This window comes from Camelina sativa, chromosome 17 (assembly GCF_000633955.1).
Source record: "Camelina sativa cultivar DH55 chromosome 17, Cs, whole genome shotgun sequence".
NCBI classification, from domain to species: domain Eukaryota; kingdom Viridiplantae; phylum Streptophyta; class Magnoliopsida; order Brassicales; family Brassicaceae; genus Camelina; species Camelina sativa.
In genome coordinates, this window is record NC_025701.1 from 4,988,633 (window position 1) to 5,014,621 (window position 25,989).

At 32.7% G+C, this 25,989-nt stretch overlaps 3 protein-coding genes and 2 long non-coding RNA genes across 5 annotated transcripts; 3 read left to right on the forward strand and 2 right to left on the reverse strand.

Annotated features, from left to right (window-relative positions):
- On the forward strand, nt 231-1,263 carry LOC104759169. The gene is made up of 2 exons (XM_010482127.1): nt 231-500; nt 610-1,263. Exons 1-2 carry the CDS (start codon nt 231-233, stop codon nt 1,261-1,263), a joined length of 924 nt encoding a protein of 307 aa, XP_010480429.1.
- LOC104759171 lies at nt 1,928-2,627 on the forward strand. Its single transcript, XM_010482128.2, has 2 exons — nt 1,928-2,248; nt 2,370-2,627. Exons 1-2 carry the CDS (start codon nt 1,967-1,969, stop codon nt 2,625-2,627), a joined length of 540 nt encoding a protein of 179 aa, XP_010480430.1. The 5' UTR covers nt 1,928-1,966.
- Nucleotides 13,611-17,396, forward strand: LOC104755379 (sugar transport protein 1). Its single transcript, XM_010477748.2, has 4 exons — nt 13,611-13,848; nt 14,099-14,421; nt 15,868-16,497; nt 16,780-17,396. The coding sequence occupies exons 1-4, from the start codon at nt 13,716-13,718 to the stop codon at nt 17,257-17,259; spliced, it is 1,566 nt and encodes a 521-aa protein (XP_010476050.1). The 5' UTR covers nt 13,611-13,715; the 3' UTR covers nt 17,260-17,396.
- Nucleotides 20,843-21,055, reverse strand: LOC109125041. Its single transcript, XR_002036238.1, has 2 exons — nt 20,995-21,055; nt 20,843-20,905 (listed from the first exon to the last, which is right to left on the reverse strand). It is a non-coding gene; the product is annotated as an uncharacterized LOC109125041 (long non-coding RNA).
- On the reverse strand, nt 21,811-22,166 carry LOC104759172. Its single transcript, XR_002036237.1, has 3 exons — nt 22,148-22,166; nt 21,953-22,054; nt 21,811-21,844 (listed from the first exon to the last, which is right to left on the reverse strand). It is a non-coding gene; the product is annotated as an uncharacterized LOC104759172 (long non-coding RNA).

Below are 25,989 nucleotides of genomic sequence, written 5' to 3' on the forward strand. Positions count from 1 at the left end.
AAAAGAAGTGTACAAATTTGTATTCCAAAAACTCCTTCACCGTGAAATGGCAACTGATACGAACCAAACTCGAAGACCTCTACTCTGGAATCACTTCCATCGAGAATCTCAATTCCGACTTCAACCCATCTCTCTCCACCTTGGTTAACAACGCCATTCTAGGTTCTCTCCAAGAGTGTCACGATCTCGCGTCGCGATGCTTGGACGTATCGTTCACTGGGAAGCTCTTGATGCAGAGCGATTTGGATTTCATGTCTAGGAAACTCGAACGACATGTAAAGAGTCTTTCTTTAGTTTACTCTGCTGAGATTCTCAGCCGTGGGTTCGCGATCGTTGTTTCGAAGCCTAGTGGTAAAGCTTGTAGAGACGATATGAGGTTTTACATTAGGGATTTGTTAACAAGGATGAAGATTGGGGATTTGGAGATGAAGAAGCAAGCTTTGATTAGGTTGAATGAATCTATGGGAGAAGATGATAGGTATGTGAAGATCGTTGTTGAGGTAAGCGAGATTGTTAGTGTTTTGATTTGAGTTTTTGGATTCTGAGATGAGGTTACAAGAGGAAGCTTCTAAAGCTGTGTTTTTGATATCTGGATTTGGTTTGTATAAGCCTGTTTTGATTCGATCTTGTGTGGTTGGTCCTCTGGTTAGGGTTCTTGAAAACGGTAACGTTGTTGGTAGAGTAGCGTCTGCGAGGTGTTTGATGAACTTAACCGACAATTCAGAGAATGTTTGGTCTGTTTCTGCTTATGGAGGAGTGGCTGCTCTGTTAAAGATTTGTTCTTGCGGTGAGTTTGGTGGCGAGTTGATTGCTAGCTCGTGTGGAGTGTTGAGGAATCTAGTTGGCGTTGAAGAAATCAAGAGGTATATGATTGAAGAAGACATGGTTTCTACTTTTGTTAAGCTTATAGGATCCAAAGATGAGGTTGTTCAGGTAAATTCTATTGATCTTTTGTCAAGGATGTGTTCTAGTGATGAACAGAGCCGTGAGATCTTGGTTAGAGAAGGAGGTATCCAAGAGCTTGTGCTTGTATCAGATCCCAATTCGTTTTCATCTTCGAAATCTAAAGAAATGGCATTGAGGGCTATTCATAACTTGTGTTTTGGATCAGTGAGTTACTTGAATGCATTGTTGAGTGGTAGCCGTTTCTTAGATCATTTGCTCTACTTGCTGAGAAATGGGGAGATTTGTGTTCAAGAATCCGCGTTGAAGGTTACATCAAGGCTTTGTAGTTTGCCGACGGAGGTTAAGAGGCTCGTGTAGTTAGGTTCCTCGATGCTAAGTCTTTACATGTCCGGGAAATGGCACGCGAGGCACTCTGTCGTAAGTTCTCAATACCAAAGAACAGGAAGAAGTTCTTGCGGGAAGACTGTAACATGATCAGCTACATTCTTCAGTTGCTTGATTAAGAAGAGAGGAGGTATGATGAGAGAAGTGATTTGGGTAACACCAAGTTGTTGATTTTGATATTGATGTCGTTAACGACCTGCAACCGCGCGAGAAGAAAGATTTCAGCTTCTGGGTACTTGAAACTTATAGAGAAACTAGCTGAAAGAGAAGATACAGATGATGCTAAGAAACTTGTGAAGAAGCTATCTAGGAACAGATTCCACAACATACTTGGTGGTATTTGGCATTCCTAAAAAGAAAATTGTTTATTTATTTATTTATTTTAATTGTGAGTGTATATGTTACAGAATGTGTTTATTTTAGTCATCTTAATTAATTCCCAAGTCCATGTAATCTTCAAAATTTAACTTAAAAGTACAGCTTTTACTACTAAAAGATGATGATTTAATATTTTGTCTTGCGGAACATGAAACTAAAATATGGGATTAGCATTATCAAAAGGGGTATATAGGGAACAACGAAACTAACTTTATTTTTTTACTTGTGACGGCGGGCCGGGCTGCATTAAGTAGGGGGACTAGGGAGGGTTGTCATTGTGAGGTTTAGGGTTAGCATCATGATGAACTTGCGCCGTACGGCAGTATGTTCTCTTCATTTCTGGAAGAGACAGATGATGATTGCTACACCACCGCCGTTGACGAGAAGGGTTATGTTTTCGACCGGTGATGGATGTTCCCGTCCTACAGGGAAGGCGGAGATGTTGCGTCTTATGACCCATATGTACTTACATCAAATCAAGATGCAGAAAGAGAAGCGTGGTGATGGATTCACTAATCCGTATCTCGCGAAGTGGGCCAAGCATCTTACCGACGAAGGGAACAATGAATCAGCTCTAGAGGTTTGTCTAATCGAGATCTCAACATTGAATTATAAGGGAGAGAATTGAATTGATTTCTAGATTTTCGTTTCTATTTTTTTGGGGGTTAATATATACTGATTGTTTCTCCGTTTGTTTGTAGGTCTACGAGTGGATGGCGAATAATAAGATGGAGTTTTCTCCGTCCGTGCTTGCAAATGCTGTGGAACTACTTCGTGAGACTAGAGACCAAGCTGCTGCTGAAGCCTTCTTCAACAAAATAGATCCAGGCTTCACCTCCACCGACCCTTTTGCCAAGAATTGGCCTGCTTACAGAAAGATCAAGCGTGTCCATATCCCCAATACGCTCACAGCTCGTAAAAGGCTACTTGTCCGTTACTTTGACCTTGGACGGTTTTAATTAACCAAGTCTGTTGGCTGTTGTGTCCAAAACAACGAAGTTTGTTTGGTGTGTGTGTGTGTGTGTGTTAAGACTCTTAATGAATAATAGTATGTTGGGTGTGTGTCTTATTGAATAAATTTCCAATTGCATTTTTGCATATTGTCCACCTCTCGATGTTTCTAAGTGATAATACAGATTCTTATTAGAAACTGCAGTGTTTTGGGCGTTTAGGATTTGTAAATTAATGTTCCTGAAATAATCCTTGATGTAATCACTACTATGGAAGTTGTTATTGTCAATCAAATTAAAGTAGAAGTAAACTCAATTACATACGTAGTTTACAGAAGAAATCAAACACTCTTTAATTCTCAACCCCTTTTATCTGTTATTTTTTGGACAAGTTAGTTGTCCTTTTCTTAGACTCAAAATATGGATTTGTTTAGGGAACAATGAAACTAATTTTTGGGATTAGCATTATCAAAAGGGGGTATATAGAAATGGAAAAGCATATGGGTTACGTATGGAACGGAACAAAAAAGCATTAAGATATTAAGAAACATGAGAGGTATGTGAGAGTGATGGGATCAAAAAAAGTGGGTTGTCAGTTAAAAAATTTAAGAACTCCCCTACTTAAAGACTACCGATAAACTTGGTTTAATATAGTAATGTTCTAAGCAACGCTACTATTAAGTGATGACAAATATGTTAGATAAATGGGGAATTTGCAATAGTGGAATAATGAAGAAAACAATAAAATGACAAAACAGGTATTTTGATTTACAATTACTTAAAAAAAATGTAATAACGTGATAAACATTATAAGTGGTAGATCTTGTGATTTCAAATAGTTCATTCCCGAATCTTTGAGTTAAAGATGTCGAGAGATCATGGACACTACATTGGGCAGAATGTTATGTTTGTCCTATAGGAGACTAGGAGAGGATGGTCCTATAGAACATCTTATTATCAAGCATATATAAATATATAATTTGCCAAAAATCTAAGAAAGCGAATTCAACCTAAACAAAAACCTTGAGAAGACGAAAATCACCGGTGAATAGAAGAAATGCAGAGAATGTTAAATTACAAAGGGTTCATTGGTTCGAAAGAAAGAAAAGAAGAAAGACAAATTTAATTAATTCGACAGAGCAGAGAACAAGCTTTGGTAATAATAAATAGTATATCCAAGGGTTTCACTTTCAGGTCCGAAGAGTAAATCATAAGATTTAGTATTGAGATCATAAATGACCGTTTGTACCAAGCAACGACACCCTTGAAGCAATAGCTTATTCTTGTGCAAATTGCAATTGGTGCGAAGGGGAAGTGGAGTTCCATAATAAACCAAGAAAGAGTTGCTGTGAGATCAAGCGAACACAACTTCTTCCATGTCTTGTTGCCGCCAGAAGAAGAATCATCGAACGACCATATCACTTGGGTTAGCCCATTGCTCTCGCATACGCACAAGCGATTATCGAGGACGCACATGATGCCTTCACGTTCAGTGGAAGAGGGAGCTTTGGAGATAACTTGAAACGTTTCGGTGTGAAGATCGAAAGATAGTAACTTGGGTTCTTCTTTACACGTGGTGAGCCAGTGGAGTGACCCATCTAAATACACGGGATCATGGTGATCATTTACCCGGTAAGGAGAAGCAGGGTGAACGTACCTCCAAGCATTGGTGCTAAAATCGAAAACTTCACAAGTGGTAACGTTGTCGAGGCCAAATTCGGAAGAATTATACAACCAAACTGGCTTATACGTGCCCCTGAGTTTATCTTTACCAAATCCAAGCCTAGGATTTGGCAAGGGATAGTTTGGTATATAAGATTCAAAAATACGTATTACGGATTTATTAAAAAAAAAAAAACAAAACTCAAATAAAAACTCAAATCAAAGAAAATAATAAAAAAACAGTATTCATTTATTTAAGAGAGTGGCAAAGATATGTATTCATTCGTTAATATGTGTATTCAAATATATTTTTCATTTTTGGTAATGGGAATAATCAATCATTCGTTTATGTGTATGCAAATTAGGATCATTAATTAGTAAATGATAGAAAAAGAGCAATTTCTTTTTCCTTTCACTTAAGTAACCGTAGATTAGAAGATTCCATAATAAACCTCCTTGACTATAAATATTTCTCCTAATCAACGGTGGATTTTTCTCCTAATGCAAATTGGAATTTGGTTTTGAGGATGCAAGTGTTGTGGTGATTTCGGTGACCCTCTTGATTTAGTAGCTTAGAGAAGATTAGCAATGAAATTTTATCAGATATTGTTAGTCATTAGATTTAGCAGATGAAAGATTTTATTTTCCTAGTAAGACTTTCTAATTCCAAAGTATGAACTAGGATATATGATATCTAGTCAATATTCACAAGCATGAACTTTCTAATTCCAAAGTTTATTAAAGGGAACATACAATAAAATGAAAAAATATAGAGAAAAATGGGTTTGAATTTTGACGTATAAAAGAAAAGAAAGAGTGTTGAATCTTACCGTTTCTCTCAAGTTATATAAAGCGGCCCTTAGCCAAATAAACATGTAAGCCAATGCTTTTTTCAATTGTCCTTCTTATAAAAACCTTTTAGATTTTAACCTACAAGGTGGTGTTGGAGTAAAGAATTGGGAGCATGTGCGTTGGGTGGACAACTGAAAAAAGGGACAATTCTTGGGTTCACTCCTAACGTGAACCCTTTTGTTCACTTCTCCTTATTTTAGCCAATGAGAATCTGACATGTCATAATATATTTAAAAACTTATTTATTCACCTCCTTATAAAATAAGGAAACAAAATCTGTATACATTATTATAAAATTAAAAACTTAAACCGCTTACTTATAAACCCAAACCGATATATAATTTTATTCTAATTATAAAATCTAAACCCTAGCCATTTTGTAAACCCAAACCGACATATAATTTCATTCTAATTGTATAATCTAAACCCTAACCATCTCATTTGTAAACCCAAACCGACATATAATTTCGTTCTAATTGTAAAATTTAAACCCTAACCATCTTATTTGTAAACCCAAACCAATATATTTTTTTTAATTGTAAAAGCTAAACCCTAACCACTTCATTTGTAAACCCAAACCGACATATAATTTCATTTTAATTGTAAAATCTAAACCCTGACCACTTCATTTGTAAACCCATACCGACAAATAATTTTGTTTGAATTGTAAAATCTAAACCCTAATCACCTTATTTGTAAACCCAAACCGATACATCATTTCATTCTAATTGTAAAATCTAAACCAAGCCAATATTTAACTTTCCTTAAAAAAAACATACAGAATTTGTTTCCTTAATATATTGCTTTTTAATTTAATTTTGATTTATTTTTTTAAAACAAGATAATGCATAGAAGATTCTGATTGGTTGATAAGGAAGAAGTGAACAAGAAGGTTCACCCTAGGAGTGAACCTAAGTATTTTTCTTTATATAGTTAGTTATGCATGTTCATTGAATTGCTGTTTGACTTCACGCGCTAATATGGTTGACATTCCGGTTTAATGTTCAGTGGAATTTGGTTAGTTCGATTTACAGTAAAACCTCTATAAATTAATAAGGCCGGGACCATGAAATTTTATTAATTTATAGAGGTTTTAATTTATCGATAAATTAATAATAAAATATTAATTTATGAAGAGATTTTTAATTTTCATATTTTTGAAAATTTTATATTATAATAAGATACTTTTGTTATCATTCATATCTTTAAAGAATTTCTTAATTTATAATCGTGGCTATCGTAGTTGCTGAGTTTAGAATTTAGTTAAAAATGGTAAATGTTAGAAGTTTATAGTTTAGAAGAAATTGCTACTAGTATCATTCATGATAATGATGAAGTCAAAGAAGATATTGCGGTAATTTTAGAACCAATTATATGTAAAAAAACAATTATCGCATTTAGGACTCTCCATAATTTTTGGATGCGATTTGAAAAGAACACAATGAAAAAGATTAGAGATAAGCTCTAATTAAAATACAAATTCAAGAATATATAAACAACAATAGAATTATATTTCACTAGATTTTCTTAGATATATATATATATATATATTATCTGATTATTAATTTATAATATTGATGGGACCATATTTTTACATAGGATTTTCAAAAAAAATATTATCTTATTAATTTATCGAAATTTATCATTTTTTACACCGGCCCAACTCGGGACCGGAAGAATTTATTAATTTATAGCGAGTATTAATTTAAAGAGTATTAATTTATAGAGGTTCTACTGTACATTACGATGGTTTGGTTTGCTTACATTTGGTTATTTTGGTTAGAAGTGTGCTCCTGCTTATATAGTTATATATATATGAATGATTACTGATTAGTACTACTATTTCTTGTCATTTATGAATTAGAATAGAAACCACAATCATGATTCAATATGTTATAATGTATTTTATATTTATAAAGTTTATCGTGGCTATTAAAGTTGGGTTTACACACATATTCTTCTTGGTTCTCTAACTGTTGGGAAAAAATGGGAGTACAATTAAATTCGGTTTATTTTTGTTTCATATTGAATAAGAGAGAGCGATGTTGCTTTTAGCCCAAGGATCGATTGAAAACCCAACGGTCAAGTTGGACACGCAAGAAGAATAAGAGAGAGCAATGACGTTTTTTTTTTTTTTTTTGTGAGTTTCAAATAAGCTAGCCACGTCAGATACTCAATGTTCAGTTGTCAATTTTGGTGGAACAAAAATATGATTTTTGTGGACAAATGTCATTTTTACTTATTTGAGCTTGCCACGTCACTTAATATTTGAAAAGTGAAAACGCTAATTATTACTCCTATCGTTCATAGTTTTCATACTAATAAAACGCTAGTTATTTCCTATTTACACACAAACGCTCTATTAAATAGGAAATACATTCGTTACACACCCTCCACATGTTGAAAAGAGAAGGTGCAAAGACTTTATTTTGCAAACGCTAGTTATATCCTATTTACACACAAACTTGGACATATGTTTTCACGTCATTAGTTTTAAGTTTTTAAGTTAACTATGAATTTTTGTTACTTCAGAACTTGGGAACAAGAAAGAGCGACGGGCAAAATTAGTTATTGCCATCTATGATTTTTCATGGTACTGTTCACAATCCGAAAATCGAATAATTTGGTTATATAGTAGACTGATAATACAAATTCTACTTAGAAACTGCAGTGTTTTGGGCGTTTAGGATTTGTAAATTTTTCTGAAAGAATCCTAGATGTAATCACTGCTATGGAAGTTGTTATTGTCAATCAAATTAAAGTAGAAGTAAACTCAACTACATACATACGGAGTTTACAGAAGAAATCAAACATTCTTTAACTCTCAACCCCTTTTGTCTGTTAATTTTTGGACAAGTTAGTTGTCTGGCAACCTTTTCTTAGATTCAAAATAGGGATTTTTTTTTAGGGACCAGTGGAACTAAATTTTGGGGATTAGCATTATCAAAAGGGGGTATATAGAAATGGAAAAGCATATGGGTTACGTATGGAACGGAACAAAAAGCATTAAGATATGAATGGTCTCTCTCATATAACACAACTCAGTTCTATTAAGAGACATGAGAGGTATGTGAGAATGATGGGATCAAAAAATTGGGTCTTCAGTTATTCAATTTCACAAGTAATATTCAAACTTTGCATATATATGACTCATCTTCTATCTTAGCTTAGAAAGAAAAAATTATTAGAATCACTCTAGATCTTCTTGCTTAATATCAGCACATTCATTTCATTTCATTTCATTTTCATGGAGGGTGTTTAGCCTCTTGTAGAGGTTGGGCCTAAGCCTTTTTCTTTTTTTGGGTATTTACCTTTTTCTAGCAGTTTCCGCGAAATAACCTAATAATAAAAAAAATTCATGCAAGATCACTTCTTACGATCACTAAATATGAATCAATCATGCGGGAGCCCAAACAACCAAATACCAAAGTTGATTTAATTAAAAAAAAAAAAAAATAATACCAGAGTAATCTTTACTAACAGTCGTCAGAACGTTGTTTAGTGGACTGATTATTCAATTATCAATTTGTATTTGAAGCTTAGTACTATTAGTTTGATGACAACAACTAATCAGGTAACGATTTTTAAGCTAATTATATTACTTTTAGATATTTGTTGTCCTAAATAATTCGTAGAATGAGATGTAAAAGAAAGTCAACGGAGGGGGTAGAGACCAGCAAAGTCTTGCTGTAAAATTGCTTAGGTAGCGCCCATTAGTTTCAGCCGTTCGGCACGGCATGAACATGATTCGTCCGTCAACGAACAAGCAATTATAAAGTCAAGTAACTTTCAGTTGATGTCGACAAGGGTTTTGAGTATTCTCTGAACTTCCAAACATGTGTTAGACATTTTGAATGTTTTATGACAAGAAAATTCAATATTTTTTTTAGAGTTTCCATGAATCTCTCTCGACTACCAAAGAGAAGAAAGAAAGTACAAGCTTAAAATTATACATGTAATGTACTCCACAAAAGCTAAGTTTTGGATTCAGAAATCTATAGAATCATTCTAAATTAAAGGATGCATACATAGTTAAAAAGAAAGAAGTGATTCGACTTTGTTTTGCTCCATCTTTTGCTGTTGAAATCGTTTGCATTCATCATGTGTTTGTTTCACATATATAGAACAATAACTATCTAGGTTACCAAACCAACACTTATATTAATCGTGTACGCATATTTGAAAACTTGAGTCAACTGATGAGTCTAGATTCTATTCTCAATATATAATTATGCCTACATAATAAGTCCATATACTTATCCATCAGATTGGCCCATGATTTGGTGCGAGTACGAAAGAGAGCTTAGCTGCAATATCAATTTAAATGATCAAAGTCAAGCGTCGACTCTGCATATTTAAACATCGGTAGATATCTATAAAACTATTTTAAATTCAAAAGAATTAGGACATTTTGGACTCTTACGAGGAAAACAAAGTATGTCTGAAATTTCATTGGTATGCCAATGCCACTATATATAAAATTCATAACAGAGACAAAATGTCACAACATGAACATGACGAGTTTGCTTAACTTTTAGTGATTATATTTTTATAAAGATTCTCATTACATAGTCACTCCAAAGTAATCTTTGAACAAGTCTCTGGGTTTGCGTTCTTGAATATTTTATATGTCACCGTTCCAAACTAAAGACATGATCATTAATTAGGTAGGAATTTTATCAAGACGTTATATAAGTATATTTTTTTCCATTCATACCAAGATGTTTGTTTATCTTTGGAATTGTAAGAAGTCAATAGTCGCAGCTATATAATATTGGGTTCTCATCTCATTGCTATCATAATTTATGGTGGACCACATAATTACGCCCAATTAAACCAGAGTTAAAGACCATAAGCGATGCTGATGGTAATTGAATTAGACCAAAACGTTCGGTTAACTAATAATTTGGTCTATACATTCTCAGGAACTATTGGTTTACATTCTTGTCAATTATGAAACAAACCATTTCATAAACTTGATAGTACACTTTCAAACCGAACTAACCAAAGCAAACCAAACCATCGTACTTTAAAATCGAACTAACCAAATTCGATTGAAACGAACGTTAAATAGAGGAAATGTCAAACCAGGTTGAGCGCGTGAAGTCAAGCAGACGATGGAACCCACACAAGTCTTTGAAGTTTGAAGTAAACCCCTCTCTCTCATTCGGATTCAACCAAACCAAAACACAATGGGCGCCACAGTGACCACACCTTTAGTTGACCTTGACACCTTTAGATTTATTAGAATCATTTCTTTCTGAATATTTTCGTCAAATGTTTCTTCCCGTCTAATTTTCTTATAACATTTTATTTTTTGTCAATGAATTTTCTTATAACATTGATTTCGTATTTTCTTCGTCCAAGTTTCTTTTTGAGTAATTTTCAAATGATCATATTAAAACACCCCTAAACCAAACATTTTAACATATTTGTCAGAAATTAAATTATGTGTATCTGGTGGTACATAACTACATATGAGATATGACACCATCTGGTACCAGGTGAATGATTTTCTTTGATTTATTATTTATTCAGGTTTTTTGTCTTTTCCACAAAGTCTGGTTTTATTATTTTATTTAAGAATAAAGACACTAATGTATGTTCTTTTTGACACAAATAGGTGATGAGATATTTGTATTTTTGCTGATTTTCATTTTTAAAAATATCGTTAAACCGCCAATAATTCCAATATTCCTATAAATGATTCTTCACGTCAGACGAGGAGAGTTTGAATGAAAATATGCCCACAAACATAATTTCATTCATTTTTGCGTTGATTATTTTGTTTGTTTTTATTTGATATATTTGGTATTGTATTTGGTATTGGTTTGAGATATATGAAGATTTTTGAAGAGTTCAACAAAATCATTAAAAATGAATAAGTGAAAGATTGTTAAAGATTGCTAGAAAGTTTTGTTGATTAATTTTCTAATATCTTGTAAAGTCCTCCAAACAATCCCTGTATTTTTATGATACTTTCCATGATTTTATTTTGTAAAGAAAGTGTCTAAAATCATGAACCAATAACATAATAATTGAACTTATTAACAATACTAGATTCTTTTATTTTAATTGAATAACACAAAACTTTTAATAACTTTATAAAAGTCTGTATCCAATAACCTAGATTTGTTAAGATTATAAATGACTTTTTACAAATCACAAACTAATAACACTAAACTTTAATAGAGTTTAACAAAATCTTGATCTAATAACAATAGATTCTACATAACATTTTAAATCTTTAAAACTCTATTCAAATCTTAAACCAATACGTTATTTTTAAAACATCAAATCAGATATATTGATGTTAAAAATTGTACTATATTTTTTGTTTTACTTTGAGAAAACCTCACGGGACCATCTTTTAGTTTTACAAATTTAGTTTCCATCCTTTATTTTATTCGTACCAAAATATAATGTATTTTCTTTTTTATAAAAAGGTATTGTCTTTATCACGCTTCAAGCTTCACAGCGACGTTTATATTTAAAAATACTCCCCAAAAAAGTCATATTCGTCCATTTACCCTTTGATAAACAATAATATAATAGTATAATACTATTATATCTCTAGCAACTACTATAGTATTTCATTTACACAGATTTTTTTCTGGAACTTTCACAATTATGTTATTTTGGGAATTTCTCCGTGCGTTTGGGTTAATCATAACCAAATCTCACTTCAGAGAACTCACACAAATGCCGCGAATCTGGGGAAAAGAACGAGTCCATCTTTTTTACAATTTACCTTTAACCCCTTTGTTTTAAATAATTTCTTTTTTCCGCCTTTACCTTTTCTTTATTTTTTCTTTACTTGAAAGCTGTACTCTTTTTTCTTTACATTTGAGTATTTGACTCTTAACTAAAAAATCAATGGTAAATATGGACAAGCAGTTCATGAAAAAGTAAAAACCCTATGGGCAAACAATCCAAGTTAAAAAAAAAAAAAACCATAAGCAATAATTGACTGAATGGATGACTAAATATGATATGAAAAACTAAATTAACAGCAAGTCTATATATGACATTAGATGGCTACGTATAAAGTAACATTGAAGAAGAGTATCTCATACACATGAATAATGTATCCTTAAAATCTTGAACCTATCCTAATACCACTGACTCATAGATGTGAACATTAACAACAATAGTACCTTTTAAACGAAAACATATGGATAAGCATTCCACGTTACTAACAGTGCATCGTTATGTTGTTTCTAGATAAACAAAATTTTTGAGTGGTCGACATTGACAAAGAAAAATACTTTATATCTGTAAAGAAAAATTTGAAGTCACGTATTACAAGAAAAACCATGCTACATCCCATGAAACAAATTAATTCTCCAAGAACATTATCCAGAACGAATTTAATGTTATCCAAATAGTAGAAAATTAGTTGGACCGTCGGAATGAAATGCGATCCTTGCTGATTAGTTCATGACGTGTTCAATTAATTTTGCCACCAATCCACCGACCTTAACTCTTCTTTTGGTAATTTGTTTTTTATGATATCTTGTGATACACAATTTATAAACGTTATGGGTTATTTGGTTTTGAAGTATTTGCTTATAAAAGGAAAATTGATAGTGAATAGTTTCACGATATTTAACGTATGGAACAACTGATAGTAATGGTTCGATGTTATATATGTGTTTATTCGCATTCTAAATATCATTATTGTAAACACGTCTTCAAATAAAGTATTTTTTTGTTAATGGGTTTTCTATTTAATTAGTACCTAAATATAGCAATTTTGAGGATGTAAGAAACATTAACGAATGAGTTAACATAATTTGGACATTAACCGCTATGTGTAAAAATGGGAATTGGATAGAGCCGTTGAACCATTTAGTGGGGTCTTAAAAGTCAACGAATAGTATTTGATTTACACATATGCGTACATCGGCGACACTTTTATTCACACTTTCCTAACACCTCTCTGGTGGGTGGTGACCACTTTTTTTTACTTTCTCTGACTTCAATTTTGTTGGATTTCATTTTTTTCAGAATTTTATTTTTTCTTTATTAAAGAAAATAAAAATTACTGTAAAGAATAGTGTACTTTCTATTTTCACATATTTACCATTTTTTGCTATTTTTATCATTTATAAATCTAGAATAAACCGAATGTTGTATATATCAAGAATTTTATCATCTAAAATATGACATACATAGTACATACAGTATATAAGTTATGACATTGTTAAAAAATCCACAGGATCTTAAAGTCAGAATGCAAATGATGCAGTTAAAATAACACATGTTCACATTAACGGTTACCAAGTTGCTCAAAATCATGAAACAACGTCACATTATTTAATTATCTTATGATGTGGATAAATTAATTAGGAAGCATTATTATGGAGAAATTAAATTATTCACAGCTAAGAAATTACGAAAAGACAGCTCAACATATTATTTCTCCACTACTTCTGTTCCCAACTGTCTATATAACTAGCTCTAATAACTAATCTCTGATCTCTCCATCTATTCCTTTTCAATTTCCACTCTCCCTATTGTTTTGCAAAAAACACACATCCCAACAAAACAAAATAGAGGTTCAAGGGTTTCTTTAAGAAAATGCCCGCCGGTGGATTCGTTGTCGGAGATGGCTCAAGGGCTTATCCCGGCAAACTCACTCCCTTTGTTCTCTTCACTTGCGTTGTAGCTGCCATGGGTGGTCTCATCTTTGGATACGATATCGGAATCTCCGGTAATTATCTCACTATTTTTTTTTTACTTTTAATATTTTCACCCCACGAGTATCTATCTATGCAGTCATCAACACCCCCAAAGTAGCAGTTACAATTTTCATCAACACCTACTAGTGAATTCTTGGTTTTAAATATTTACAAAATCGCCATATATGTTTTCTATAGAGTCATAAACACCCTCAGGCTTCCACGTCTTATTTTTTTATATCTTTTTTGGGAATTTTGTAAACTAACTTTGAAATAATACAGGTGGTGTGACGTCGATGCCGTCGTTTCTCCGGAGATTTTTTCCGTCGGTGTACCGGAAACAGCAAGAGGAGGCGACATCAAATCAGTATTGTCAATACGATAGCCCGACGTTAACGCTATTCACTTCGTCGCTGTACTTAGCGGCGTTGATATCGTCGCTGGTGGCTTCCACCGTGACGAGAAGGTTCGGACGACGGCTCTCGATGCTATTCGGGGGTATACTCTTCTGCGCCGGAGCTTTGGTCAATGGCTTCGCTAAACACGTTTGGATGCTCATTGTCGGTCGTATTTTGCTCGGTTTTGGTATCGGTTTCGCTAATCAGGTCCGTAACTATAAATAATTTCGAGGATTTAGTTTATTACTACTATATATAGTTATATACTAACCATATAAGTATTTAATTATCTAACCTAAGTTAAAACCAACAAATTTTTGAAAATAACTCTGTTACGTGTCGGTATACAATATTTAACGGATTAAAGATGTTTATATAATATGACCGATATAAATGTGCCTTGGTTTGTGAAAAAAGAGTTATGGACCAAGCCAACCACATCCATTGAACACAATCATGAAATAGTTAGGTCAAGTTGACATTATTAATTTTCTTGCTTTTTTTTTCAAGACGATCATTATTTTCCACATTTATACTATATGATACAACACTTATTTTAATTTGTTTTTGATATTTTTCGGCTAGGATCCACAATTCCACATGGTCTGTTTTAAAAAAAAAACTTTTCTATGGTCTCTTTCTCAGTGATTAAATAAACGTATATATTTGTTTTGACGTCATTTTGGATATATTAAAATAACTCTTAAAAAGTTAAAACAAAAACAAAAAACCTCTGACCACTAATTGATACGGGATTATTAGTTTAGGAAAAGGTCATATTCGGACAGTATCTTGTTGAACTAGTAGAACAAGAATGACGTTAATAATTAACCTTGTTTAATCTCTCTATTTACAGTCCGTGCCACTCTACCTATCTGAGATGGCTCCATACAAATACAGAGGATCTTTAAACATCGGCTTCCAGCTCTCCATCACCATCGGGATCCTCGTCGCCGAAGTCCTCAACTACTTCTTCGCCAAAATCAAAGGCGGTTGGGGATGGCGGCTCAGTCTCGGAGGCGCGGTGGTTCCCGCCCTGATCATAACCCTCGGCTCCCTCGTTCTCCCCGACACTCCCAACTCAATGATCGAGCGAGGCCTACACGAGGAGGCCAAAACCAAGCTCAGGCGAATCCGCGGCGTTGATGACGTCAGCCAGGAGTTCGACGATCTAGTCGCCGCTAGTAAAGAGTCGCAGTCGATTGAGGACCCGTGGAGAAACCTCCTCCGCCGCAAATACCGACCACATCTCACTATGGCCATTATGATTCCGTTCTTTCAGCAGCTAACCGGAATCAATGNACAAGACGATCATTATTTTCCACATTTATACTATATGATACAACACTTATTTTAATTTGTTTTTGATATTTTTCGGCTAGGATCCACAATTCCACATGGTCTGTTTTAAAAAAAAAACTTTTCTATGGTCTCTTTCTCAGTGATTAAATAAACGTATATATTTGTTTTGACGTCATTTTGGATATATTAAAATAACTCTTAAAAAGTTAAAACAAAAACAAAAAACCTCTGACCACTAATTGATACGGGATTATTAGTTTAGGAAAAGGTCATATTCGGACAGTATCTTGTTGAACTAGTAGAACAAGAATGACGTTAATAATTAACCTTGTTTAATCTCTCTATTTACAGTCCGTGCCACTCTACCTATCTGAGATGGCTCCATACAAATACAGAGGATCTTTAAACATCGGCTTCCAGCTCTCCATCACCATCGGGATCCTCGTCGCCGAAGTCCTCAACTACTTCTTCGCCAAAATCAAAGGCGGTTGGGGATGGCGGCTCAGTCTCGGAGGCGCGGTGGTTCCCGCCCTGATCATAACCCTCGGCTCCCTAGTTCTCCCCGACACTCCCAACTCTATGATCGAGCGAGGCCTACACGAAGAGGCCAAAACCAAGCTCAGGCGAATCCGCGGCGTTGATGACGTCAGCCAGGAGTTCGACGATCTAGTGGCCGCTAGTAAAGAGTCGCAGTCGATTGAGGACCCGTGGAGAAACCTCCTCCGCCGCAAATACCGACCACATCTCACTATGGCCATTATGATTCCGTTCTTTCAGCAGCTAACCGGAATCAATGTGATTATGTTTTACGCTCCGGTTCTGTTCAACACCATTGGTTTCACAACCGATGCTTCTCTCATGTCCGCCGTGGTCACTGGCTCGGTCAACGTCGCCGCCACTCTTGTTTCTATCTATGGTGTTGACAAGTGGGGACGTCGGTTTCTCTTTCTTGAAGGCGGTACACAAATGCTAATATGTCAGGTAAGGAACAATATTACTACTTTATCTATTTCTTGGATCCATATATAAGGAACAATATGAACTTATACCAAATATAGATGTGTCTAGATATCAATTTAGTAATTTGGTCATTCTTAATTAGGATGATTAATGTGTATATATATTGATGAAGATGCGTTTTAGAGGTCTATATATGTTGATGAATAAGAAACTAATCCTTATAATTGGGTACTACTTATGTTTGTATATCAATTGTACTAATTAAAAGGTCGTTCGTTTTTTTCTTTTCTGGTGGGATTGTAGGCTGTGGTTGCAGCGTGCATAGGGGCCAAGTTCGGGGTAGACGGGACCCCTGGTGAGCTGCCAAAGTGGTATGCTATAGTGGTTGTAACGTTTATTTGCATCTATGTGGCGGGTTTTGCTTGGTCTTGGGGCCCGCTAGGGTGGTTAGTGCCGAGTGAAATCTTCCCGTTGGAGATAAGGTCGGCGGCGCAGAGTATCACGGTGTCGGTGAACATGATCTTCACGTTCATTATCGCGCAAATCTTCTTGATGATGCTTTGCCATTTGAAATTTGGGTTATTCCTCTTTTTTGCCTTCTTCGTGGTGGTGATGTCGATATTTGTATACATATTCTTGCCGGAAACGAAAGGGATTCCGATAGAGGAGATGGGTCAAGTGTGGAGATCACATTGGTATTGGTCAAGGTTTGTGGAGGATGGTGAGTACGGGAATGCGCTTGAGATGGGCAAGAGTACTAACCAAGGAACTAAGCATGTTTGATTTATCATTGTTTTTTTAAATGAGAGTTTTAAGACAGAAAAAATGATTTGTACTTTCTAATTTCGTAAAGGAAAAAGTGTATTAAACTAGATATATTGGTGTTTATATAATTCAATATCACATGGTGAAATTATGCATATGATTTTTCTTTGATATCGTCATGCTGTTTTTTTACTGTTACCACTTACCATTATATTATATAATAGAGGTCATAGTTAAGCCCCAAAAACTGTGAGGAAGCTTGCAAGAGTGCAAGACCTATATTTTCAATTTGCAGGAAATTTAAGAGGGAGGATACGTTGAGATAATAGTATGTGATTTAATGTTATATCTCACAAATATAATTCCATCGAAATCAAGTTATAAGGGTGATAACCAATTTATGAGACTTTGCACAATTAATTTCTGAAATAAAAACAATATATTTGATTATACTTTTAATAATCGTGAAGGCGCATGCCACCAACAAAGTTGTTAATTTAAATTAGAACGATATATATAAACTCTTAGAGATTACCAGCTAACAATAATGAGTTGATGACAAGTAAGTTGTCCTTAATAATTAAACTATATATATCTATAAAAAGATATTAGTCAACTAATCCACTATTAAAGAGAAATTATCAATTAAACCTTCACATTTCTCTCCTAGTAAAAACACTATAAATATCCACTAAACACTTAACATTTCTCTCCATCAATCTCAAACAAACTTAAACTCACTACTACTTCTTGAGCCTTTTGGAGACGGAGAAGAAGATGATTGATCGGAGGTTCCTGATTGGGAATTTGGAATTATATATCTTGGTTTTTGTATTTGTTAATAACATCTCAATCAATAAAATAAAAAATTTCGACCTAGATTCTTCGTTTTCCATAAACTTTCACGAATTGATTACTTATATCATAACAAAAACTATAATTCTTGGTGTGTGTTTGAAGCAGTATTAATCCAAACCGTATTTATGAAACGTATACCTAAAAAGGTCATGTATCGTATAGACACAGTATATGTGACCGCCAAAGGCTGCTATGTTAGAGCACTAATGCGGTTTTACCAAAAGTTATGCAATTGTCAACGTTAAAGCATCCAAAAACCTCATAATTTTTTTTGAACTACTCTTACAAGATTAGAAGAAAAAGGAGTCTTGGCACTGTAAAAGGAAACTTAGAAACCAAGAAAGTAATTCGGAACTGCCCAATGTCTTTTTGGGTTAATTTAATTCGGTTGGTATTTCAGTCCGGTTTAAACGTAACCGATTCGCTTACTTCACTCATTAAGGTTGAAAAAAATCACAATTTTGGTTTCATCCTGGCTAATGATAGTAACATACTCTCGAATTTTTATTGCACGTTAATATAGCAGTGTTCTTAAATAACGCTATCAAAGTATGAAGAGCTATGATTAACATATTGGCATATACATAAAAAAATAACTTAGTATAAGTTTTACAAAATTAATAAACGTATTAGAATACATATAACTAGATTAAGACCCGCGGTATACCGCAGAGCAAGTTATTTGTAATTAAAACATTTAAATTATAAGTTGTTTTTGTTTGTTAAATATGTTATAATTGTATAATAATTGTTAATTTTATGGTTTAAACCATATAATATCGTAATATAATTTATTTTTACATAATATTGATTTAAACAACTTAATTAGATAAGTCTATTTCTCTAATATAGATAGTATTAACAAAATAATGAAATAATGTTTTAGCCATGTAACACCGAACTAATGATATTTTTTAAATTATAAAAATATCAACCAAATCCGTCCCGCCATATAACTCCGTCCCGAGATATTTTAACTCGCACTATACCATTTTAATTTTTAATATTTATTATTTTGTATTATAAATATTAGATTGAGTTAGTATGATATTTATTAAGATTGTAACCATTAACATTTTATAAGGTTGGTGGTTCTTATAAAAGTTTAAATATTTTTAAAATTTAAATATTTATAATACTTAGAATTCTTAAAAAAGTTTGAATATTTCTCATATTTGAAATTTCAGAAATATAAGTTTCAATCGAAGATATCTTTAAAACAAAAGGAAAAGAAATAAAATTGCTAAAAAAAGAAAGCAAAAAGAATTCAACAAAAACCAATCTGTTTTTTCTTCCAAATTGTATAAATCATATAAATTATAAAAAAAAAACAAATAAATATGTTCCTTCATATTGGCTTCTTTGGGCCAATCTTGTACTCTGTTTAAAAAAAAAAGCAAATAAATGAGTTACAAATTATATAAATTTAATTCATATATTGATATCTTGAAAATATGAGAGGTTTTAACTGTAAATCTTAAAAAGAAACAAATGATAACTATGATAATTATAAGAAGATTTTAAAAAAAAAATTGAGATGAAATGTTAAGATATGAGATGAGATGAAAGGATTTTGATCTATTTATAGTGATATGTAGAGAAATGTGATAAATGTTAGCAGTTAATAGATTTCTTGGTTAGCAAGTTCAAATTTTGATGATAGGTAATATTTTGTGTTCTTAGCTTTATAGTAGGTTTTGAAGGCATTGATAATATTTTCCTTAATAATTTGTTGGGATATTGAATGATTAATTATGATCCGATATACCTCATTAAATGATTTAATTTGTTTCTACTTTGATTCCAAATTTAGAATTTTTATGGTAAGTGAAATCAATAGTCTTCAATTCATTTTACATAGTAATTCTGTTAGAATCATTTTACGATTTAAATCCCCAATTTCATTAACATTTTATTTGGAAAAATATTAAATTAAAAATTAATGCAATTGCATTTAATTCTATAAGTTTCTAAAAAGTATTTTTGAGCAAAAAGTTGCTGCAAAAATACTAGTATAGATGCATATGTATATGATGTATATGCCAATATGTTAAAATTAACGTTTCACGTAAAATTATAATACGTTTAATGCAAGTCTAACAAAACGTATTAGTTTTTCAATCATATATTTTATAAAGGTTTATAAAGATTAGAAAAGGTTGTATGAAGAAAGAAGACTATAAATCCAACTCTTATTGTTTTAAAAGATTTTAAAAGGTTTTATAAAGATGATTTATTGTAGATTCAGCCACTGCCACCGTAAACATCAAAATACATTTTCGAAAAAAGTTTTTTTTCTAAAGTTAAAATAATAAATTCTCCAATGTGTTAATTTATGCAGTATCAAATCCAATTTTGGTATATAATCTCTTAATATTTTTTCCCAACATATTTTTTTTAATACATATGGTTAATAATGATTTACAACATATTATCACAATCTACTTTTGTACTAATTATTTACAAATTTTATGGATGTAAATAATTTCTTACTTAGTGGTTTTTGTGATTTAATGTAAGTTCTTTTTTTTTTTTTAATCCTCTTAGTGGCTTTTTGCATTCTAAGTACCTAAGTTGTATACATGTCTTGTAATACTTCTAATTCATTTGTTAATGAGTATTTATTACCTAATTTGTGGAGTAATTGATAACAGCTTAAAATAACAAGTGAAATAATTCACATATGCTGATGTGAAATTTCTTTGTCCTAGAACGGAGAGTGATCTTATGGTGTATTTCAGTCGAGTTATGGTCCAAAGCAGGTTGAGATATCTCCAGTCCCACTGATTTAACTATATTCAAATACCTGCAGAAATTAGTGTCACTTAGCTCTGTGACGCTCATGATTCCTTGTAGTAAAAGGACTATAAAGTAGGTTAGAACTACAAATTTAACCTCTCTGGATTGAAGTTCTCTACTCCAAGATCCTCGTCCCAAAGAAAAATATAATCATAAAACCACCTAAAATCAAGAGAGGAAAATTCATAGACCAATGTTACACAATCAAATATCTAAACAAAAACATTGTTTCTATGTTATCTTCCTCAGATATGTATCAAATGAATATGTACTTAGAAGACTACCAAAAACTAGTTGTCGTCCGATATCTAGAACCATTGAGAATAGAGAATGAGGAAGATAACTACCATTTAGTCTGGTTTTGTGCAACTATAGAATGGCTTTTGAACTCCACTCTAGATCCCGCCATTTATCCATATTTCCATCATAATGGAAAAGAACAATGGTGAAATTCGCCGGAAGAAACTGAGACACAAGAGCTTTATGTTAAGAGGTATCTGTTTCTTAATGCCTAGGGAATAGGATAAACTCAAGCAAAGATTCCAAATACCTTCTTTACAAGAGCGTCAACATTACCCTTTTGCTTAATTCCTACGGGTATTGCCAACAAGTTACGGTTAGTCTTTTCGACTCCCTGTGTTAATAATCACAAACAAAACATCAGAAACTCCTTTAGCTAGCATTCAATTACATCTTGATGCAAAAGCTCTAACCTTTGACCTCAGACTACTTCTTGACCAGAGAGGCTTTAACTCAAGATCTGATCTAGGCTGTATGATTCCCTGAGGCAAGCCATTTAATTTATCGTTAACTGCTTCAGATTCCTGTTCCTGAACACCATCCACGAGTGAACTTAACACATCAAACCGGTTATAAGCAAGAAATCAAGAATACAAGACGAAAATGTTACCTTTGCCATGTCAAAAGGATAATCTGTTTCTTCTATCTGAAATAACAGTGTGGAAGTAAGAGAAGAGTAAACTTATCACAGAATCAAATGGCAACATCCAAAGAGATCAGACAGATATATAGAAATTGGTTCCAAGATGATTACCTCAGTTTGTTCAAACTGAATATTAGTGGTTTTATACCAAAAGATCAAAAGTGCTGTACACATGAGAGCTATAAAGGGCTTCATTTTCCACCCTGATTTACTCTGCATTTTTTACAAACCCGGATTCAAAGCTATATAGTTAGAATCCGGAACATAATCTGAGGTTATATAATAGTGAAACAAAGCTAATTATACCACTTCTTGAGAAATGGTTCTTTTCTTAACAAGTGACTTCAATGATTTGAACGACTTCATAGACGGTAAACCATGTTCCATAATCTATCCAGCTACAGAATTAAAGAAACCAAATTCAACCCTAAAATACTAGTTTTTGCAAGAAAATTTTAAAATCATTCAAGAATCAGAAAACTCACCAGACACCACACTGCCTTTGTGTTCACTCCCAAGAACAGAGAACAAGAGACTGATTATTTAAAGACCATGCATGTGACTTCTTATCTCACCAGTAATCTCCGCATGAACAGGCACCGTTCTTGAAATGGTGAAACCGTTGCATGTCTCGTACTACAATTTCCGGTCACAAGGGAAATGTATTTTGTAGCAGTGTGACAGTCAGCGCAGACCCGCAGATTCTTTCTAACGTGAATAGTTGTACCAGCTGTTGTATTCAGGAGTCCAAAAGAAATAGCCAGCTTCTCGCTGTGGCTACTCAGCAACTGCTCTTCAACATCATCTTCCACGCCGAGGATTAAATTCAAAGCTTTACCAAAGTCCGAAAATTTAGCATACCCTTTAAGCATAGGTGTTGACAAGTGGGGACGTCGGTTTCTCTTTCTTGAAGGCGGTACACAAATGCTAATATGTCATTGTCAGGTAAGGAACAAGATTACTAATTTATCTATTTCTTGGATCCATATATAAACTTTTAACTAATATATGAACTTATACCAAATAGAGATGTGTCAAGAGATCGATTTAGTAATTTGGTCATTCTTAATTAGGATGTATGGTTAATGTGTATATATATTTATCTCCAACAAACTTAAACTCACTACTACTTCTTGAGCCTTTTTGGAGACGGAGAAGAAGATGATTGAGGAGGTTCCTGATTGGGAATTTGGAATTATTTATCTTGGTTTTTGTATTTGTTAATAACATCTCAATCAATAAAATAAAAAATTTCGACCTAGATTCTTCGTTTTCCGTAAACTTTCACGAATTGATTACTTATATCATAACAACAACTATAATTCTTGGTGTGTGTTTGAAGCAGTATTAATCCAAACCGTATTTATGGAACGTATACCTAAAACGGTCATGTATCGTATAGACACAGTATATATGAATATGACCGCCAAAGGCGTATGTTAGAGCACTAATGCGGTTTTACCAAAAGTTATGCAATTGTCAACGTTAAAGCATCCAAAAACCTCATAATCTTTTTTGAACTACTCTTAAAAGATTAGACGAAAAAGGAGTCTTGGCACTGTAAAAGGAAACTTAGAAACCAAGAAAGTAATTCGGAACTGCCCAATGTCTTTTTGGGTTAATTTAATTCGGTTGGTATTTCAGTCCGGTTTAAACGTAACCGATTCGCTTACTTCACTCATTAAGGTTGAAAAAAATCACAATTTTTTTTTTTTTTAAATCATCAAAAATAAGGTTGAAAAAAATCACAATTTTGGTTTGATCCTTCTGGCTAATGATAGTAACATACTCGAATTTTTATAGCACGTTAATATAGCAGTGTTCTTAAATAACGCTATCAAGTGCTATGATTAACATATTGGCATATACATCAAAAATAACTTAGTATCAGTTTTACAAAATTAAAAAACGTATTAGAATACATATAATGCATATATATGCATATGATGTATATGCCAATATGTTAAAATTAACGTCACGTAAAATTATAATACGTTTAATGCAAGTCCAGCAAAACGTATTAGTTTTTCAATTATATATTTTATAAAAGTTTATAAAGATTAGAAAAGGTTGTATGAAGAAAGAAGACTATAAATCCAACTCTTATTGTTTTAAAAGATGATTTATTATAGATTCAGCCACTGCCACCGTAAACATCAAAATACATTTTCGAAAAAAGTTTTTTTCTAAAATTAAAATAATAAATTCTCCAATGTGTTAATTTATGCAGTATCAAATCCAATTTTGGTATATAATCTCTTAATAGTTTTTCCCAACATATTTTCTTTTAATACATATGGTTAATAATGATTTACAACATATTATCACAATATACTTTTGTACTGATTACTTACAAATTTTATGGATGTAAATAATTTCTTACTTAGTGGTTTTTGTGATTTAATGTAAGTCCTTGGTTTTGTTTAATCCTCTTAGTGGCTTTTTGCATTCTAAGTACCTAGGTTGTATACACGTGTTGTAATACTTCTAATTCATTTGTTAATGAGTATTTATTACCTAATTTGTGGAGTAATTGATAACAGCTTAAATAATTTAGTGATTGTTACTATTCTAACAGAAATAATTCACATATGCTGATGGGTACCGTAACTATCCAACTTATGTGCCAAACTCAACGAGTAGGCCTTGTTACTGGCAAATGCAGAGCAACCATCAAAGCCATCTTGGCTGACATTGGTGCCAATGTAACCATTTTTCCTTTAATGCCGGGATACAAAGTGGTGACCATAGCTTCATTCGGAATTGACTTTTTTTTTTTTTTTTTAATATCCCTCTCAACTAGTTTTGCTCTTATATGTAGTACTTTTTATTAGTTTAGACTTTTAGTGCTTCTTTGAATTATTTATTCTTGACTAATTTTCTCCTCTCTACTATTTTCCAGAGTTCACTCTCTGTGATTGTCAAATAAAAAAAGAAAATGGGTGTATATAATAGTTATAAATCGAGGTGTAACAAAATATATAAACTAAATCGAGGTGTAACAAAATATAGAAGATATATGTAAGAAAATGGGTTAAATTTGTTATTAACATCCTTTGAGTTTGGGTGATGAATAGCTATCTAATTATTTCAGGGAGCAACAATCGTTGATTCTTAAATCATTTTTAGTTTGAAATTAGTAATCAGGGAGCAACGGTTATTATTTTTCTTGCTTTTGTTACAACGACGATCATTATTTTCCACATCCCCTTTATAATAAAACGGAAGTACACAACATTGTTTTGGTAGACTTTATAATTTTAATAAATGGTTACAAATAGGTTATACATAAATTATAAATTAATCCATATATTAATTGTAACCAATAAAACCTTAATTGTAACAGAAAATTTTAAATGGGTTATTCCAAACTGATAGTTCATGGATATTCCAAACTTTATTTTCGGAAGATCACGTATATAGTTCCAAATATCTAGAATCACAATATCACCAATTTATTTTCTACAGATTTTATTGATAAACCACATCAATAAAAAAATTAGTAAGGGATAAAAATATACTCTTAATCATAAAAAAAGAATCAAATCTCGCTAATTTAACAAGATTAATCGTGATCTTCGGGATCATATTCAGAAATTAAAAATTAAACCTTAATGCTAGATTAGGACCGTGTTAGAGCACGTATTGAAATTCCTTTTATTATATCATAATTTTAGAATAAAATATAATTTATATGATTGATTTTAAAAGTTTTTCATGTCCTAATCTAACATTAATCGTGATCTTTGGAATCGTATTTTATTCTAAAATTATGATATAAATAAAAAGATTCAACCCGTGCTCTAGCACGGCTCCTAATCTAGTTCCCTATATTATATGACGACACAACACTAATTTCAATTTGAAACTGATTTTTTTCGGCTAGTGTCCAAAATTTCACGTGGTCTATTCTCTATTTTTTTTTTTTTAATGATCTCTCTCATTTCTCCACTTTTTCAGACAGTATCTATGATTTAATTAACTCTGAGGAAAAGGTCATATACGGACAGTGTCTTCTTGAACTATAACTCAATGACGTAACTGCACCTTCTTGAACTTGATCCAAAAGAGTTGAAATCTTCAGTTAAAACGTAAAAAGGACCTATTTGGACCGTATCTACTTAATGACGTAACTGACCCTATTTAAT

Bases quoted from the DNA above. Each gene is read 5' to 3' on its own strand.
- LOC104759171 (XM_010482128.2), top strand. From the start codon at position 1,967: ATGATGAACTTGCGCCGTACGGCAGTATGTTCTCTTCATTTCTGGAAG. The intron at 2,249-2,369 runs GTTTGTCTAATC...GTTTGTTTGTAG, and splicing joins ACAATGAATCAGCTCTAGAG to GTCTACGAGTGGATGGCGAA.
- LOC104755379 (XM_010477748.2), top strand. From the start codon at position 13,716: ATGCCCGCCGGTGGATTCGTTGTCGGAGATGGCTCAAGGGCTTATCCC. The intron at 13,849-14,098 runs GTAATTATCTCA...GAAATAATACAG, and splicing joins ATACGATATCGGAATCTCCG to GTGGTGTGACGTCGATGCCG. The intron at 14,422-15,867 runs GTCCGTAACTAT...CTCTATTTACAG, and splicing joins GTATCGGTTTCGCTAATCAG to TCCGTGCCACTCTACCTATC.
- LOC104759169 (XM_010482127.1), top strand. From the start codon at position 231: ATGCAGAGCGATTTGGATTTCATGTCTAGGAAACTCGAACGACATGTA. The intron at 501-609 runs GTAAGCGAGATT...GGTTTGTATAAG, and splicing joins ATGTGAAGATCGTTGTTGAG to CCTGTTTTGATTCGATCTTG.